Source organism: Aythya marila (assembly GCF_965140915.1).
Source record: "Aythya marila genome assembly, chromosome: 2".
Classification (NCBI taxonomy): Eukaryota; Metazoa; Chordata; class Aves; order Anseriformes; family Anatidae; genus Aythya; species Aythya marila.
The window spans coordinates 96403079-96422488 of record NC_139043.1 but is presented as its reverse complement, the minus strand read 5'-3'; the positions used below and the strand labels follow the sequence as shown (position 1 = coordinate 96422488).

Below are 19410 nucleotides of genomic sequence, written 5' to 3'. Positions count from 1 at the left end.
TGGGAAAGGACTAAATTGGACGCGCTCACCAAAATAACTTGAATAATTACATAGTGATTTAATGAGTTATATATTTTAATCAAAACCCTAGACAAAATAGACTGACTTCTTTACTTGGGGAAGTGGATACAAGGTAGAATTGACAACGAGAAAATAATAATAAAAAAAAATCGATGGGGACAACTTTAAAAATATTTCTCCCTTGTTTTGTGGTTGGCTGGTACTACTGAGAAATGAGCTCACCAGAGAACACAAGAGGTACTGTCTTTTCCTTGATGTTTGGTTCCTTCTCTTCAGGGGCAGATGGCTTAATTCACTTTTTGGAAAGTAGACCACTTCCAAAACATCTCTGACCACTACATTCAGATGACTACTCCGTGCACTCTGTATATAAACTGTTGTTTTTTCCAAATGCCATTGAAGAGGGAGTTGCTGCCTGAAGTTTTTTTGTAGCGAACCGAGTGATGTTGTGTAAGAAAATATAAAAAAGGCAACAGACTTAACATGCTGGCTGTGACTTAGTGGCACCCCCAAGTCAAACGCACCGTGGAGCAGTGCCCTCTTTTATGCACCGAGCTGATGTCTGCTGTCTTGCTCAGTATCACTGCCAGTTACAGGACCATCTTCCTCCTTACGAAGAGTAGGGGATTGGTTGTTTGTTCAAAGCAGATCACCTTGAGGTTGAGATACCTGAAGTAAGGACTTGGCAGAGAGCTGTATTTTTTATGGGGTGACTCTTCTGTAGGAGCAGTACAAAAAGCCCAGGGAATAGCACTGGGTCATAAAACAGCAGAATGTGGGAGACCCAGGATGGGTTCAAAGGGAGGTTTTGGTACTGGATGCAAGAGCTTTAACAGCACTAGGGAGCGTGTCATTGACAGGTGAATCCAATGCAGTCCTACAGTGCAGACTGGAAAAGGAAATGGATGCAGAGGAGGGGTGACCAGGAGCTGAAGGATTACTTTGAAGTAGGGACCTTTCTTTGTCTTAGTTTATTAAAACATGGCACTTTTTTGTGGTCATTTAGAAGATATATTTGGTCAAGGTGATAGTTGCTTCGTAACCACAGAAGGTGTCTGGTTCTTTTACACAGTAAGCTAACTGAACGACTCTTAAAACTGTTACAGCAACTCCGAGCCAATATGAGAGAGATGGAGAAACTTTGTTTGCGAGTCCGACAGGAAGACATCCCGGTTCTGCAGAGAATGATAAATCCAGTGAGAGAGGAAGCTTCATCTGCCATTAAAGACTTCCTACAGCTCCATTCTGAATCTGCAGAAGAACTTAAAAGGCAACTAGAAGGACAGGAGGATGGCTCTTTAACCAGATCTATAACTGTAGGAGGAGGTAGGAGAATTTCATTTCTGTGTCTATATTGTTGTATCCAGTGAGCATTTTCTGACCAGATGTGACGTAAACCTAAGAGATACCAGCTGAATAATAATAGTTAATTAAGAAGTGGATTTTCTTTCCCTGCACCACACTTTTCTGATGACCTGTTGAGTTTTGATAAGTGGAGGACACTCTAATTAAGCATCCTAAGAAATAGAGTAGGTGTGGCCTCCCATGAAGAAGATCCCATAGCCTTGGATCTTGAAATTGGAGACTGTTCCTAGGAAGAGTACTTCATGTTTCACTGTAGCTTGACTTCTTTCCTGGTCCTGCAAATCACTTAATCATGTGCAAGTAATCATTTAGGCCATTTTCACTGAATCAGTGCGTTCAACATCGAAAATAAAACAATTTTTATATGATAGACATTATGATATGCCGCTGCTGAAATGTGCAGAAGGATTGACCAAGTCTATATACAAAGGAGAATATCTCTTCTTGTAGCATTTGATCTCGGTAACCAACAAGAAAGCAGAAAATATTATAAACCTGTTGAAATAAAAGATTTTGAAAACACACTATAGAAGGCAACAAGTCAGATGTTTGCTGTTTTTCCCTCCTTTCCATACAAAATGTCTTTCAGTCTTTGTTGTACCGTTCTGTCTTCAGGGGAAGCACGCACTATGCTCTGGCACTGGCTTGCGTTCTCTGCTAATAATCTGTGAGAAAGTTGATTATATAAGAATTAAATCCTTCTACATAATAGTAATTAGATTGATTGTTGCAGTAGCAACATTGTTTAAAGTTGTTTGGAAATGTCATGTCTTTAAAAGTGAAAGTATTTTCAGTCAATGTCATTGTAGAAGAACCTGCGATCCCATTTGATTTCACAGCCCTTCTTGTTGCTGTATAAAGAACTCCAGGGACTGTTTCAAGAGTAATTAACAAGCAAGGGAGAAAAGAAAAGTGGATTTGGAAGATTGGGCTTCGTTTTGAGAACGTCAGGTGTAGTAGTATCAGAAAGTGTTATGAAAGTCAAATTATATCAACTATGCAATTCATATATTCTTACTAGACCAGTAAAAAAGATTAAATAGGCTTTTGACATATGAATTTTTGCTGTTTTCAACACCTTCACTGTCTTTTTAGATATCTGTGAACTGACTATTCAGGAGTTCATCCTTTGTGGGTTTCCAAGTCTGGTTATTTGCTGCATTCTCCTTCTCCTCCAAAAAAAAGGAAGATATCTTGGTTATTCTCTTGCAGTCCTTCAGGATCCTCTTAGTACTCTCAAGTTCTCAGAAATATGTGAACTTTCAGTGATTGTTTCTTAAATACTCAGGAATCAATTTCATCAGACCCTCAGGACTTGAAAACATCTGGATCATCTAAATGTTTTTAACCTGTTCTCTTCATGTTTCAGCCTATCTTTTTTGTTTGCGTGTTTTCCTTCTTGTTAAAATTAATTACATCAAGATTACAGCTTCCTTTTCTGTGTAAGGACTGACTTCGTCTTTCTCTGGGTCATCGTTCTTTCTTTGCCTGGCACTGCACCTACTTATACTTTGTCTTCCTCTAATTTTCACGGCATTCATGAAAACTGCCTTGCTACCATTTATGCCCATGGTAGTTGTAATTTATTTGTGTCTTAGTCTTTCTGATATTAACCTTCCACATCTATATTATTGTTTTGCACTCATATTAATTGTTTCAAAGTCTTGACATCCAGGGCACTGAAGAGTTCTTGCTGAACTCATAATTCTTTCCTGTGTTACATGTATTCCTCTACATCAGGACCATTTGCTGCTATCTTCAGTATAGTCCATTTTGTTAGTGTCTGCCAGCTCTTCTGCATTCTTTTATCCTTTAGGAACTTCTTCCCCATAACTTCTACTAATCCATTTGCTGAATTTGTGTATACTTCTTTTGTGGGGAGCTCATTGTCTTTGGTCCTACTCTAAGGCTTAGAAGGGTGAATTCTTGCACTCAGTGATCCCCATCAGCCGTATTGGCCATCGCTTCCAGGCTCTTTGTGAGCTCGTCTCTGTTACAATCAGAATAAAATTTAAAACACCTGTTCTCTTGGTAACTTTCTGCAGTTGTCCTCAGTACATTCTGGTGTTTTATTGGAAAGGCCTTGTCCTGGCTTATTGCTTTTCTAACAGGTACATGGATGGCAAACGGGAACTACAGTTTAATTTCAAAGAACAGGACTGTGGTTGTTGTTTTTTTTTTTTAATCTAAAATACCTTTAAAATATGGAGGAAATTGAGCATAACCACACTTTAAAAAGAAGAAAAATTGATCATATAGATTGGGATGAGAAGAACAGAAAAATATTACTGGGGTGACATGCTCCTACATGTCAGCTAAAGAATGCAGAAATAGCTCATCCCATTTAAAGGGAAACATACAGTCAGGCAGACAACTAAATATAATTATACAGATTTTTTTTTAAAGAAGTTTGCCTGGCTGTGAAAGCAGCTCTGTTGAATTGCTAACACAGATGCAATATATTGCCTATTTCTTTTGTGCTTAGAGGCTGCAGTCCTGAAAGCAAATCTTGGCTGCTGATCTTAATCAAAGGAGCTTCAGTATGCCTATTCTTTGCAGCATGTTGCTTCCCATCTGGTGGAGGAGTAAGGAGTTTACAAATTCAGATTGCCCATTTAGAAGGCATGTCAGCGAAATGATGGAGGTCCTTCCCCCCCCTTCACCGTCCTCAGCTCAGATCCAATAGAAATGGAATTTAATTGCATTTTAAGCAAATATTAACAAAAGGTCAGGTTCTACTCTTAAAATTACTGAAGTCTTTTAACCAGTATATTGAATCTTGCAGAGCATTAGATTTTTATCTTGAGGATAATGAGGTGCGAAGCTGCTCTTTGAAAGCTCGCAGAGGTGTTTTATATTACAGCATTTCTGTGCAGAGGCTGTAAGTGAAACTGGTGCAGTCACTTCCACTCTCAGTTCTATTAAAATTGGTTAGACTTGATAAAACATGAAGTTGTGAATATAAATTTCTTACTCATACTTTCAGCCCAAATGTGACTTTACTTTTTTTTTTTTTTTTTTTTTTTTTTTTACCTTTCTTAATCTCTACCTTAGATCTTTGAAGTGAGAGAAGAGTTTGCTTGAGGATGTTTCTTTTCAGTAATTTTTAGCTATTAGAAGATGACAACAGTATAATCTGACTGAAAAGTGCCTTCTGGGCCGGATTTTTATAGGAAAAGGGGTAAAAATAATGACAAAGAAAACCAAGGCCCACATAAAACACTACATCACGTACTCTACCCTTGTTGCTCTGCTTTTCTGTGTATTTAGTAACTATAGCTGAGTATCGGCTTCAGTGTCAGAGCTGTATTGATCTGAGAGTAGTAAGATTTGGTCCTTGCTGTGTCTTGTGATACTAGGATAAAAATGCTGAGAAATGGACAAATGTAATGAAAATGCATCATTTTTATTTTATCTTAATTCCATGAATAAGCATGCTGTATTACTGAAAGATTAATTTATTTTCCATTGTTTGTTGTAGTAACAGTCATATAATATTGTTACAGTACCTTGGCACATTCGTTGCTTCTACAGAAGACTTCAATGTAATATTTACACTTTAATAGTGTTAGAAATATCTAACCAGTCACCCCTACATTAAGCTTTAATACCTCCCAAGAAAGTAAACATCACTGTCCTATTAAAGTAGCTGTCTTCCTTCAGAAATTGTAGTCTAAATTAGCACGATCTTTGCACTGTGTTTACATCCATCCATACATTCTCCAGCCTGCCTTTCATACTCAAGCTATTCCTTAATCCTTGCTTATGATAAGCCAAATTTGTTATTCTTAATTACCACTGAATTTCTTGTCCATAAGTATTCACTTGTCCATTACAGCTGTAATGGCTCCAAACAGGGCTCACTGGCTGGAGGAGGTATGTGTGTATCTTTTCATTGTATCTGCTTTCCCCATTTTTTTCCACAGTCTTTTACATTCAATCCAGAATATTTAGAAAGGAAGATGCTTAGGAATATCCCCTTTACACTGCTGAGCTTTAAATGTTTGCCGTCCTTGCACTACTGTTACGCAATGGGACAGAGCACTAAATGTTTAGCAGCATATTACCGAGTTTTCACTACTTTTACTTCAAGAATTGTTTCTTCTGGCTACTTTTAGACCCAAACGACTGACAATCTAACTGGTAGCATAAAAATCAGTCATAAAACAAATAATAGTCCAGCTTTGGAAGTGAGGTGTTTTCATGTATTGTATGTAAATGAAGGTTTTGACCCAAGCTCAGTTTTCTTCTGTAAAATTTTCAAGCTCAGCTGCCATAAAAGCAATTGACTGGGCATAAATTCAGCAGTGTAATTTCTTCATCATTCTCAGAACCAATTGTGAAAGTGTGCTGTTAGAAATTTTTTTTTTTTTGGCAATAATTTACTTTAAGAAACTGTGTAGTGCTGTGAGACTTTTCCCTATGTGAGAGTTTTCAGGGCTGTTGCTAAGCTTGAATTAAATCAAATACCAATTTATCCATGAGAAGTGTTAAGAGTGAGAAAACTTGCTTGTGTCACCTGCAGTCTGATCAAGTGCATTTATTTGTAAACATTGTGTTTTTCATTCAGAAACTTTGTATAACGCAGAAGTGAAGGACGGGTCCCAAAGTTTAATCCAGATGTATTCTCCCCTTCCTGAAATACCTCAGAATGAAAATGCAGCTGAGTCCTGGGAAACTTTAGAAGAGGTATGCTGCAACTCCCTTACAGCTATATTCATGTTCTTGTTTTCAGCAACTATTAGAAAATAACATTTGTTTTTTTATTTGTAGGACTTGATTCAGCTTAGCCAATTGGTGACTGAATTTTCTGTGTTAGTCAATGTAAGTATTAATTCTGCATTCTCTATTAGATAGAAACTTGTAAAAAAAATAAAATAGTGAATGGATAACACCTAGATGGGGAGCAAGAGATGAGCAATACTTCTGTCCATAGTCTGAACTCAGACCATGCGAGCTATCTCTGGATAACAACAGAGTAGCAGAATGACACTAAGTGAATTTATTCAGTCCAGTATTAAACAAATTGAGATTACAAAACCCTAGTGGCTGTCAGGAACTTCAGGGAGCTGCCCGTCACTGAGCGGAGGCAGAGCAGTGTCCCCACAGTTAGCTGAGGTGCCCGCATGAAGCTCCTGTCTTTGCTACTTGGGACCCATGGTAAATGTGCCTTTGGTTTCAAAGCCTGCACGTTTGATGCTTTCTAAAGTTGAAGGTGGGCCATGTAATTATTACAGCACTAATTACCTAGCACTAGATTGAAAGATTTTCTTTTGGTTTTCAAGTAGTAACAATAGAAGAATGTTTAAAACCATTAGTTCAACACATACAACTGCCTATTCTGGTCAGAAAACAAATAATTCTTCCTTCCATGTATCAACGAGCTGTTGCTAGAAGTACATTCCTGGTTGTCCTGTTGGTTCAGAACCTGTCAAGGTAAAATTCTGAGGAGACAGCACTTTTATTTCAGCACTAGTGCTGGTAATTACTCCTCAGTCCTTGTCACCAGAGCAACAGCTCCTATTCTAGCCAGTGCCCCTTGCCATGTGCTGAACCTTAGAGGAAACACTGCCGTGCCCGTTCATTCTTAACGTGTCTAATTGTAATCATGAGGACAGGCTTCAGCAGCCTTCACTGCACAGGTTGGAAGCTTTCCAGGAACTTCTATTCTCTGAACTGGGAGTACTAGGAAACATCTGAAGATTCCCTCACCATCATACCCTTTCTTTACCTTCATAACCGTGGCTGTCAAAGGGTTTGAATCTTTGTCACCCCCAGTTAGTTCTCAATGTTTAATTCTTCCTTTGCTAAGAGGAATTTGAACAGTTCTCATCTGGTAGGAGAGTCGTGTAATCTCCTTGCTGTTGGGTTCGGTGGGATGGGTGAGATCACTTTTATCCTTTCTGCTGAACCTGTGCTACTTCACGTACAAGATTTGTTAGGCTTTTTTAATTTAGTAGCCTGTTCCAGGAGTGGGCTTTGCACAGAACCAACATTAGCTATACTAGCAAGTGTCTGAAGTGTTTGATGGCGTGGCTTAGATGGTAGATGGAGATAGCAAAGCTGGACTCAGCAGTTCCTGAATTAGAAAGAGGAAAAAGTTCCGAATGCCTTTTCCTGAAGGTGAACATTAGCTGTCTCATTATTTTGTAGCATAAAATAGCCTGAGTGCTGCTGAGATTAAAATAAGAACAAAGAAGCCCACAAACCCCTCTGTCTTCCGAGGGAAACTGCAGGGGAATCTGGCTGCGTTTTGAGAAAGGATGGATGTAGTATTTTTTTTAAGTGAAAGAACAGTGGCACACAGAGCAGCAGCAAGTGTATTTTCAGTGGCCACTATCATGTCTGTAAAGTTAAGTCGCTGTTTTATAACGTCATACCTAAATATTTCTATTTAGATTTCTTGTTATTGTATGCCGCTTTGTATGCTGGAATTGGTACTGATTTTATAAATGCTATCTCTCTAATTTTTTTTGAACATGAAGCTCAGCAGGAAACGAAAACACCAGCTTGGCTTGTTTTGCCCTTTGGAATGCAAGTTCATCTATTCACGGGAAAGATTTAGAAATCCTATGTTATGGGTTGTTTTCTCTACCAGTAGCAACACGTTGTGTAATATTCGCACCGTATTATTACTTGATAGTTAGGCTTTCTTTAAAGCAAGTTTGTATTTTCAGCACAGTTTATCAGCTGCTATTAATGAACCACCATTAGGGCTGCATGGCTACAGTGTGTGGCAGATGAAAGCGGCTGTGGGGCCCTGATTACAGGCATTAAAATGGTGTGTATTGGCTCACTGCTGCTTCCCAGCAGGCCGCCTCACTCATAATTCCTTTGCATCTAGGCTCAGCAGGAGAAGATTGACAGGATTGAAGACAATGTCAACAGCGCTGCTGCGAATACTGAAGAGGGAACCAAAAACTTGAGGAAGGTAGGGATCTGCTCCTGCTGCTGAATCGATGGTACTCTGCCTCCCAGCAACCCTCTGTATTAACCCCATTGATCTGCCGTCTTTAATGCTGAGGGAGCCAGCAATTAAGGAAATAAGGAAGAAATGGCCCACAGGTAGCAGGGAAAAAAAAAATCAATCTCTCTTGTAATTTTCTATCACATCCAGGCTACTAGAAAATACCTTTTTTTTTTTTTCTTTTTTTTTTTCTTGTTTTCTGCAAGTCACATTATATGATATTCTGATGCTACTTCGGTGCACCTGCGAGACAAGAGCGTGCAACGATTGGCTCACAAGAATCAAATGGCTGTGGGACAACAGGCTGCTGCTGACATGCAATTCCAATTTATGTGATGTCAGGGAGAGCTCCTGACAAGCCACACGCCTGTACTTAGGCGTTACTGGGAAGTCTGAGTGTTTTCTCAGTTTCTCATGTGATGTAATGATGGAGATAAGGTAATAAGTAGCACATGCAATCAGCCAGCAGCACGTCAAAAGATCTGGTTCCCAAACGCATACGAGAGCTCTCTTTTGAATCGGTTTTGGTATGGACATGTGGGATAATAGAACATTTTTTTTAATAATAATTTGTCAAGTGTAGTTATCGCTGAGCATTCAACTCATTGCCAAGAGCGATGAAGGGAAAAAGGCAAATCACAACAGGCAAGTTTCCTAACTCTTTTTTTTTTTTCCCCTCTCTCCTTACAGGCTGCAAAATACAAGCTGGCAGCTCTGCCTGTGGCAGGTGCTGTCATTGGAGGCGTGGTGGGGGGTCCCATTGGGCTCCTCGCAGGCTTCAAAGTGGCAGGAATTGCAGCTGCACTTGGTGGTGGGATTTTGGGCTTCACAGGTGGAAAATTGATCCAGAGGAGAAAACAAAAACTGATTGAGCAGGTCTCTTCCAGCTGTCCGGAGCTTTCTTGCCAAAGAGCCAAAAAATCCAGCTGAAGCACAGATTCATCACGACTAGGGACAGAAGTACAGCGGCCGTGCTGATGACGGACCTGCAGCCTCATGCTTTAAATACGAGGCTGGGTTGTGTGAACTTGTGTGAGATTTTGCCAGCAGTACTGTTAACGGGGGTGGGGGGAAACGGTAATGCCAGAACTTTGGAGCTTCCTCTTTTCAGATGCGATAAGTTGCATCAGTCGTTTAGGAATTACCTGGTCACTTCTTTTTAATTACGGAATTCTTAGGTGAGCTACATGCCCAGCTGGCGTGCTGGAGGGCAGGTGTTTGGTGCTGAGCTGCACAAAATGTCCTTCAGACAGTACAGAGGGAGAGACTTAGAAAACCTCAGTGCTTTCTCATGAACACCATAATCAGTTTTTCCCATTTTCTTTTTTTTTTTTTTTTTAATTTGTGAGCTCCCCATTTGTTCAAAGCGTAGTTCAATCTCAGCCTCAGCAGCACCCCTTGAGGACTGCCCTCAGAGAATACTCCTTCTCCATGGCTCTTCAGCTCCTTGGCACACCTCAGGAGCACTGCAGACGGAGCAAAGTGCCAAACCCCAACCATTCTGAGCCTGAAACCTCAGCTTGCTTCAGCAGTGCTCCTGGGTGGCTGCTGCCCTTGATCCTCATCGCCTGGCACCAGCAGCACTCTGCTGGGAGAGTTAAACGGCTTCATGGGGAGGCGGTGCTGCAGCAGGGCCCGCTCCCTCGATAGTATTTTATCCCTCAAAGGCACCAGTAGGTGCTGGGGAGAGGGTGGTGAACAGCGAGGCCCCGCGAGTTACCTGTTAAATGGTGCCCCTGGCAGCTGACCGGAGCCTGGGACTAGTTTAAAAACGGCAACCTGATGCTGTGTGCTTTACTCTGGAGCCTGCGTAAGGCTTGGTACTGTTACTGCTTCCTCCAGCTTTTATAGTCAATGCCTGTTATCTTTACCTTATTTTGCTGCTTAAGAAGCCATTCGCTTCTCTAACTTCTGTTGTTACACACAGGAGTGCTGCCGTTTTTATTTTCACCTGAGCTTCCCGTTCAGCACGTGGTCCTACCTCCATCCTTCCAGGACAGTTCCCACACGATTGCTGCTGCCCTCAGGAGGAGCAGAAAGGCGAGCTGGGCAGCTGCTGCTTTAAGTTTTACATCGCTCAGTCCATCCTGAGTGCTGCTCACCTAAGGTTCCCAAGCAGGGAATGCTGTACAAGGAAGCAGAGTTTGGAAAAAACTCCCTTTTTTAAGCACTGCTTTGATAGCATCGTTGGAACGCAGCGCCTGCTAATGGCAGCTGATAGGTTTTTGTGCCTAGAGACACTGTAAGCAACTGTTAGTTACAGCACAAGTACCTTTTTCTGAACAGTTCGTCTGTGTTACCTTTAAAACATGATTGAAATCGCTACCAGTCAGAGCGTTGTGTCTATTTTAAGTAGGAACGAGGCTCAGGGAAGCAACGTGTAGGAGAACAGTTTTCACAAGTAATCATGAACATTGTCAAAACTGCACGTGTTAAAGCCACGGTGCCTACATCTGTAAAATCAGCTGGAGTGGAAAACATGACCCGAGTAATTCCGCTCATTTGCACCTGTCATGCCAAAACCCTGTCCTTTAAACGCGTCTGCTTCAGCTGTAAATACATTTAATGAGGCTGTAACAACTTCACACGAGGGCTGTTCGTTCATTCCGACAGCTAAAGGAAGAAACTAAGGGAAATAAGGAAAAAGATTTTAAATAGGAATTCTGGTTGATTCTTTGTACAATTTTAAAAAACTAGGTCTGCTTTCCTACAATACATTGCTGAACTGTGTCCATTGAAATGCCAACAGGCTCCACCCTCTCCTCCTGAAGTGGACTTAATGCCAGGACAATCTGAAGCCAGAGCTGAGCTACTGCTACAGCTGATACAGAGTCAGCTTAGCACGGGCTCATCTCATAAAAGATCGAGCACAAAAACTGTTCTTCCTCCTCGCGTCTTTAAGGAAGCAATTTAAAAACATTGTGTACACACTACACTGGGGAGGCTGTTATTTAAGCCATGATTTTTAAAGTAGATGGGTTATTTACATAGGGGAAAAAATAGGGGCATCCAAGTAACCAAACTAGCATTTAAATTGCTAGGGATGTCAGAAGATATGCAAAATAGACATAATTCTTTCAGACCAAATAAAAATTTTGCCTATCAGACTGCGTAGCATTTATTTATGTCCTTTTTATTGCCTTTCAGCATCTAAAAGCTTAATCCTTCAGCATTTCTCCATTATTAAAACAATGACGTTACTAACATTTCAGAATCCTGAGTTACCAAACACACACCTCACCCATTAAAATATTTACATTGACTGAAATTAACACAAGCTCCTAAAGTGTCTCAGGCACCCGGTAACTGGTACAGAAATCGACTCCTGGAGTTGAATTAAAGGAAGAACTTGGGATGATTTTGTTCTGTGTGGGGATAACCCTAACGTTGTTGGACAACTTCCCCTGATAACCTGGAGAAGTGTTAAAGGAGGGGTTAGCTGAGCACTGACTGGGTTAAGATCAGTGATGCAGATCATCAGGTAATTGAGGGGCTGAGTTTGGAAAGCTCACATTTTGTCCAGCACTCCCTGCATGACACGCTTGCTAAATTCTTTGTAATTCCTACCTAAATTCTTTGTATCATCAGATACTTCAAAAGCCTAAGAGATGCTGATCACCACGTTAACCCCAAGTAGACTTCAGCTGTTCAACCTTCTGCTTGCAAACAGAAAAAACACTTAAAAGTCAGTGCATCCAGGTCAATGGTTATCAAGAACCCAGGAGGCTGGTCCAGCTCCAACAAACACACAGGGAAAGGACTGCCATAACGCTGGCTACCTGGCACAGAGATGCCCAAGCTCTAGGAACGAGGCCTTACTCAGAAAAACAAACACGGATTAAGAAAGGGGGCTGGAGGTGGCACATTTTAACTACCCAGGGGAAAGCACCAGCCCTTGGACCACTGGTTGCATGAAGCAGCACCTCTAGGAAGAAGTTCAGCCACCTTCAGCACTCATAAATAAGAGTAAGTAAGGAAACAACAGAGTAAGATGAGCACTTTAAGGCACTCTGCAGGAACAGACTGTGATTCCAGCTGCCTTCACACCTCGGTTCCATAAGCAGCGCCTGCAGCAGGTAACAAGTGGCAGCCTTAAAACCCTGCCCCTGCTGCCACCTTTGGAGTCCAAGGGGAAGGTGGCATGGGTATGCCACAACTGCTCCATTTGGAGTGAAACAAACAAACCGAAAGCTTTTAAACAGCCTTGCAAGATGCTTTTAGCTACCAGCTCTGCATCTGCTCAGCTGTAGCTCAGTGCTGGCCAGAGCTAGCCCCTGCCTCATGAGAATCGCTCCGAGAAAGCTCGCCTGTGCCTGAGGCTGCACTGAGCAGGCTCTGTCAGGATCAGCTTTTGGCACAGCTGCGCAGGGCCACGGGGCTCTTCTCAAATAGCCGAGCAAGAATCCAGAATATAGTCAGAACTGTTTAACTGCTCGAACGTTTAGACCCAGGAAAGCACCACACAAGATTCTGTAAAACTTTAATTTATTCCCTTCCCAAGTATCCAGAATAGAAGACCCTCTTAAGTCGGAGAAAAATGTGACAAAGAAAGAGATTACCAGGAGAGCTGTTGACATGAAGAAGAAGAGAAAAGCACGTACTACCAAGATTACACAGAAAACAACCCAAAAGTCCTATTTAATGGGATAGTGCAAGTTAACAGCATGTCTCTGGCAAGGATACCTTCATTTGGATTATAAAAGTTTTACAGAACAGAGTTAGATCAAGAGTCTGGATGGGTCTCTGGTATTTTACTCTAGCATTAGGAACGTACTGTTTGAAAGATGCTGTACAGAATGACCCACCAAACAAATGTATTTACAAGCCTGGGGAGAAAAAAATTATTTTTCAGTTTATTCAAAATAAAAATACACATAGAATTATGAAAATATAGGTTTACTATTTCCACCACACAGAAGTCAATGCTGCTGTCTGAAAGGCTTGCAAGATCATTTCAAGTTTTTAAAGTTCATCTTTTTCCCTCAATAAGGTGTACCTATGTTCACTGGGTGCCAGCTTCTGGAATGAACTCTCTGGTGGGCTGCTTGCTAAATCCTGAATTGGCTGAAAAACAGAACAAACCGTAAAAATCACTCGTTAGGCATTTTTATCATCAACTGCTTCCATTAAATGAACTTCTAACAGTTAGAGGAGTGCACATATAGCCAGCATTCTCACAAATTGAGCTTTGCTTTAATTATTTTTCTTTTGGAGTCATGCCAAAAGTCCCAAGTAGGTAAATACATATCCAGACATCAATTAAGTACCATCGGTTAAGGATATTGCATTTCAGGACATTTCCTTTGTTAGCAGATCTCAAAGGTAATGTCATCATAAGTTTCTGTACAAGTGACTTAAAAGTCTTTCAAACGCACCCTACTATTCGATTTATTCGAGTATCTGCTACTTGCTTTGAAGGTATTTTGGTCTGTGTGTTTGTTTTTGGGATACCAGGGCAGAAGTACAATCGCTGCCAAAATATTCTAAAAAGTAATTTCCTGTGAAAACCAAAAAAAAAAAACAAAACACCCACATGCAACTCAGGGGACGTGTATGACTTAGGAGAGCAAGCTCCAGCTTCATTTCCAGCAGTGTTTCCATTGCCCAGGCACTCACCTCTTCCACAAGCTGGCAGGATGCCAGATAAAGATGGGAACGCAAACAAAACTAGGGCACTAGATCGTGTCCCCGTCCTCCCTTGCAAAACGCACACGAGAGCCCGTGTGCAGCTCTCGGCATCCAGCCTCTGCCCAGATGTGCGCCCGGATCCAGGAAACCCGCAGGCTTCCTCCCTCCCTGACCAGACTCGCTCCATGTGCTGGCCTCCAAGCGTGCCTAGCCCCAAGCCGACTGACCAGCCTGCGCCTCGGTCTCCTGCTCTGCTTGAGACTATTTCCTCCAGCTCCTCCCACTGACCTGAATTCAAGTTGCTCACTGAATCCCAGAACTCTGGAACAATTCCTGACTCTGCAGGCTTTCCAAAGAATGGTTTGGTTGGAAGGGACCTTAAAGCCCACCCAGTTCCAGCCCCCTGCCATGGGGGGAGAAGTCCCTTCTTTTCTGCCTACTGGATAAAAGCAAGCACTGAGGTGCTCCTGAGTTTTGTCTGAAGAAGGATCTGGAAGTTGTGTTCCTGAAGAGATCCCAGGAGTGGCTGCCATGCATGTACATATAATCATCTTTAAGCAGAACAGTAAGGAATCTGCATGACAAATGCAGTCTGTGACTACTATTAATGCCACTTTTTATGTGTACTAATAAAAGTAAGAAGCCCCATTACCACCTACCACTCCCCTTAGTTGATGCTCTAATAACCTGCCTGCTGCTTGGACTGGTGACTACAAGTCAATAAATACAACAACTGGTGCTTCCCCTCAGAAGCACCCTCTCAGTATGTTGTGTGGGCTATGATGCATTTATGGTTTCGTATCTATAAACATAAATACCAGTTTTCCCTACTGAAAATCAAATAAGAACATAAGAGCAGCTTTATATGCTCAAAAAAGTTGTCTAGCCCAGGATCTTTCAGTGGAGAGAACAGATATCCTTGCACTCCCCCTTTATACAAGGCAAATAGGTGCTGTATTTCCTTCTGATGCTCTCCCTCCCTTTATCCAAGAGAAGCTTTTAACGAAAGAGGAGAGCAGAAACGGCAACATCATGTTTCCGTAGCAGATTTCTCTTTCAGAAATAAAGTACAGCTATGACAAGGGAAAAAGAAAAAAAAAAAAAAAGCAGTATTCATTGAATGGCCAAACTATCTGTGGTAACCTTACCTGACCAGGTGCTACATCAGTTGGATCAGGGCCGTGGTGAAACTCTCTATGCAATTTTCCAGAATGCAAGTCTAGTACAAATTGCTTCAGTTTACCTGGAACTCTGCAACAAATTAAACAAACACCCACGTGGTTATGAGGAGGTAAGTCCAACCACAAAGTGTACTGTTTCGAGTGGCCAACTTCTGTCCACCTGGCACACCGCGTTCACTTTCCAGCGATTCACACCGGCCGGAAAGCAAACGGTTTGTTAAGGTATCCCACCAGCTTCTTTTTCTTCCCCCTGTCTCTCGAGAGCCCAGCGAGTATTTCATCTTTTCAATAGCTCCCACCGCGCCGTAGCAGCCAATAACTTCATTGTGCACTCACTTCAGCTCCCCACCAGCCGTAATGTAAGGGAGAACAGCGGGCTCCAAGTGCACAGTTCCCAGATACAAATGACAGCCGGGCAGCAGTATTGACAAAACAGCTCTGAAAGGCTCTCCGCTGCCCGAGTCACTGCGCGTACACGAGAGATAAGCACTAAGAGGATATCAATTCAAATCTAATCTGAAATCATCTGCTGTCACCCACAGCAAACGTGCTAAAACTACAGCATCCAGTTTTATTTGCGAGATGTCAAATAGACTGAAAAGCTGAGGAGGAGGAGTTGATCTGATAAGCATCAAAGATGGGATTAAAAAAAAAAAATCAGCATGAGCAGCACATGTGCAATCAGAAGACAGCTGATGGAGCTAAAAGATGGGGATGGGTGTTGTAGGGAGCCCTTCGTTAGGCCAATTAGGAAAGTGGGACAAAGCGGGGTGAGGCTGGCTACCAGCTGTATTCCGGATCATCACTCAACCCTACAGACAAAAAGTAGCGTCAGGTCCTACAAACAGTAGGACCACTGCTCCTTGGGCTCCTAGGAGCCTACGGGTCAGCCACGCTGCTGAAGACACCACTCTCCAACCTCTTCTCCTCCCCAAATGCAGCAAGGGCGTTTGGTGCCTGCAGCCCCATGTAGCTCCCCAGTTCTCTCTGAAAAACTCCAGCTGATTTGCTGAACTGTTCCTGTTGTCACCTCCAGCCTGCCACAGCAGGCTGAACAGGGCCAGGTGGCCAAAGGAAGAGAAGAAAACACTGGGTGAAGGTCTGACATGACACTGAGGTGGCTACTCTCCACATCACAACTCTCTGAAGAGTGCAGCAGCAATACCAGTTGAGGAAATCAAAGTTTGGGTATCCAAACCCTACAGGTTGGTGGCAGCAGTGTGATTACGAGGGAAAAAAAAAAAAAAAAGACCAGAAAAATGTACTGAAATGGCAGAAATCCTCACAGGTAAAGCAAAGTCCTAGCATTAAGATTTTACATGATCTCCAAGCACCATTTGTTACGTACTTCTAAGCACCAGCTCAATCTCCCAGAGCAAGGCTGAATAATTATTTATCGCCAAGCAACTGTCTCCAACCCTGACATCTCTCTCATCTTCATTTGTATGTAACAACTGGTACACAAACGGGCAAGTAGCTGTCAGGATTCTGGTAGTGCTTCACAGAAACAGAACGTGTAAAACACGTCACATGGAAGCCTGAACTAAACATCTCTATTACCCCTCTGCAAGAGACAATGATTTATTTTAGGACTGCTTCCAAAGTGACAATGAAAAGAGTGCTTTCAAAATGCAAATCACGCTTTTTTTTTCTTCTTTTTAAAGCACTGACATGTGAACATGATCTTCTTCCGAAAAAATAGGAACAGGAGGAGCAAAATAATCACTATCGACTTCAACATGCATAGCTTTCGATAGTTGGAAAGCACTGTTACAGCTGCTGTTATAAAATAAATCAACAGACTGCACTTCTAGCCTGAGGAGAATTATGGGGAAAAGGTGGGATTGAACTCTCCTTCCAGATATAATAGTCAATATTCCATATTGACCTGAAGACAAAACCAGAACACTTGAAGATTTCTTCAGAGCCCTGAAGATGTGCACACATCTTCACTCCTCAGCAGAACTGGGGAGGCTAAACATCTGCTTCCTACGACTGCTTTCAAGGCAGTACAATACGAAGAGACAGGCTGATGTAAAGAGGAATTGTCAAAGTGGTATTTCAATTAAGCCCAACACTTCTCTCTCATATTTTATTGAGATAATGCCACTGATCAACTGTTTTACACACTTTACTTTGAAAACTTCAGAAACTCGGGCAATAAGGATTTCTTTGCCACCATTCCAGGCAACACAGGAAGGTTGGGATCGCAGAGCAGGAAAAACCAAGCCAACAGGCTTCTTACACGGGGCATTTTACAATAATCATTGCATAACAGCAGTTACACATCGTGTGTTATTCGAAAGCTTTTAAAGTTAATTGCTACATCTAGAAAATGGTAGTAAAACCACTGTGTCAGGTTCCAAATACTTAAGTATTAAGGAAAATAGCAAAACTTTGAAAGAGCAGCAGCCATCTAAAAACTTAATGCGAGATAAGTTATCTACCATAAAAGCAACAAACTCCATTTAAACAAATACATCACACCCAGTCACATCAGCTTAAACTCTTACACTGACTTGCACACAGGCTGCTTTACCTATCCCAGATTTATTCATCTTCCTATTATAACCCTATTTAAAACGTAGGCATGTGTTTGCCTTTGTTTGTCTCAACAGAAAAAATAACGTGCGCAGAGAAGAATACTTACGAGAGGTCACTGAAGTCTGGGAAAACATACATGTGCCTAAAGCTGTCAATAGCAATAACCGGACAGTCTGCTGGAGTCTTCTGAATATGGAGGAGGGGGTGCCTGAATTTATCACAGTCAGCGTGGAGGAAGTTTATTGTACCTTGAAACAGTGAGCAAAGAAAAATCCATGTTAGAATTTATTTTAATTATCCTGAATCCTACTCTAAGTGTTTTCACAAATAGTACAAAGGTGGAGATACTAAATAGAAACAACATGCAAAACTTGAAAACAGATTTAAATAACTAGACATAATAAAAGAACAGATTTTCTGAAAGTGCTTTTGGCAACAACACAAGCTGAAGTTTTAATGCCCTCTCAAACTCAACTCTACGTTGAGTTCATCTGAAAAAAAATAATATTGTAGCAGTAAGGAGTTGGTACAAACCTTTTTCACTTATTAACTGTCGTGCAACCTCCTGTTGGAATTTCTCTAAACTCTCCAAGTCATCCTTCATGTGGAACAGTATGAGAAAAGGAAGGCCTTCTTCTGTCAGTTCCTGCACAGAAAGCAAAAGACAAGATTCATTTCTTCCATTTCCTAAATACACTTAAGTGATTCCAGCAGCTTTCGAAGTCAGCGAGATTTCTGCTTTAGAAACACCAGAAAAAAAACATGACTAAGGACATTAACTGCTGACCTTTCATCTAAGACACTCAATTTATCCAGGTAATTCTGTTTCTTTCCCACTTTTCATATGTGGCAGTTAAAAGATGCAAGTATCTCGTTATTAACATTTTAGAAGTTGGTGATTTCTTAGCATAACTCAATAAATGGGTATCTTTAATTATCTCCATCCTTAAGAAAAAAAAGCAGAAGCTAATGACATGGCTGTAGTGTTTACAATCAAGCACTACTCTTTGCCAATGAGCGTGTCCTGACTGGTCAACTGCGTAAAGCATCGTCATGAAACTCACAAGCTGATGCATTACTAAAGGTGAGAAACAAATGAAAATCTTTTTTGGACAGGCAAGCCTTAATTCCTCGTAGGAATGCATTCTTGAATCCAGAGTGCCTTCTAAAGATCTCTCTCCAGGGACAGGTAATTACGCTTTCCTTATCAGCACGCAGCCAGTTTCATGGTGGACATGAAATTGCCAGCAGCCTCCTTCCAAGCAAGCCTGCACATCAGTCTTTCAACAGCAGGTTCCAAAAAATCCTCGTAACTTCAGTGCTCTTGACAAAACAAACTTCCCAACCCATCATTAAAATAACCACCAATCACATTATTTTTAATGTAAAATTCATAGTAGAGATTGTTGCATTCGTATTGAAGTATTCTAGTGCCATAAACACAGCCTAAGTCACATCACCCCCTAGCTCTGCTCTGTAGGGTTGTGCAGTACATATTAAGAGCCTATTTAAATACTCTGTAATTTCAGCAGGCAGAAATCTCAATCTTAGCATGTTTAAATTTGTTTGGGTAACAGCAACACCGAAATTTTTTAAACAACGTTGCCAGGCAAAACATCGGGTTGGAATTGAAAATATTTGCCTGAGTAAACGGGAAGGGAAGGTTGCAAGAACCACCAGAGAAGCCAAGACAACGTGCTGCAG

General features: G+C 41.5%; 2 protein-coding genes across 6 annotated transcripts in view; one reads left to right on the top strand and one right to left on the bottom strand.

The window, feature by feature from the left end:
- Positions 1 to 12681, top strand: part of STX17 (syntaxin 17) — a 32084-nt gene extending 19403 nt beyond the window's left edge. For all 5 annotated transcript variants that reach the window (XM_082753823.1, XM_082753822.1, XM_082753821.1 and 2 more), the window contains exons 4-8: positions 1128 to 1347; positions 5957 to 6075; positions 6160 to 6210; positions 8231 to 8317; positions 9044 to 12681. In XM_082753823.1, the coding sequence (XP_082609949.1) occupies positions 1128 to 1347; positions 5957 to 6075; positions 6160 to 6210; positions 8231 to 8317; positions 9044 to 9283 (717 nt within the window). In that variant the 3' untranslated portion in view covers positions 9284 to 12681. The remainder of the gene's footprint in view (positions 1 to 1127; positions 1348 to 5956; positions 6076 to 6159; positions 6211 to 8230; positions 8318 to 9043) is intronic.
- Positions 12682 to 12816: 135 nt separating this feature from the next.
- The window catches only part of ERP44 (endoplasmic reticulum protein 44), a 45411-nt gene continuing 38817 nt past the window's right edge, over positions 12817 to 19410 (bottom strand). The window contains exons 9-12 of the mRNA XM_082753820.1: positions 18241 to 18352; positions 17813 to 17954; positions 15130 to 15232; positions 12817 to 13417 (exon numbers count right to left, since the gene is read on the bottom strand). Of these exons, the coding sequence (XP_082609946.1) occupies positions 13316 to 13417; positions 15130 to 15232; positions 17813 to 17954; positions 18241 to 18352 (459 nt within the window). The 3' untranslated portion in view covers positions 12817 to 13315. The remainder of the gene's footprint in view (positions 13418 to 15129; positions 15233 to 17812; positions 17955 to 18240; positions 18353 to 19410) is intronic.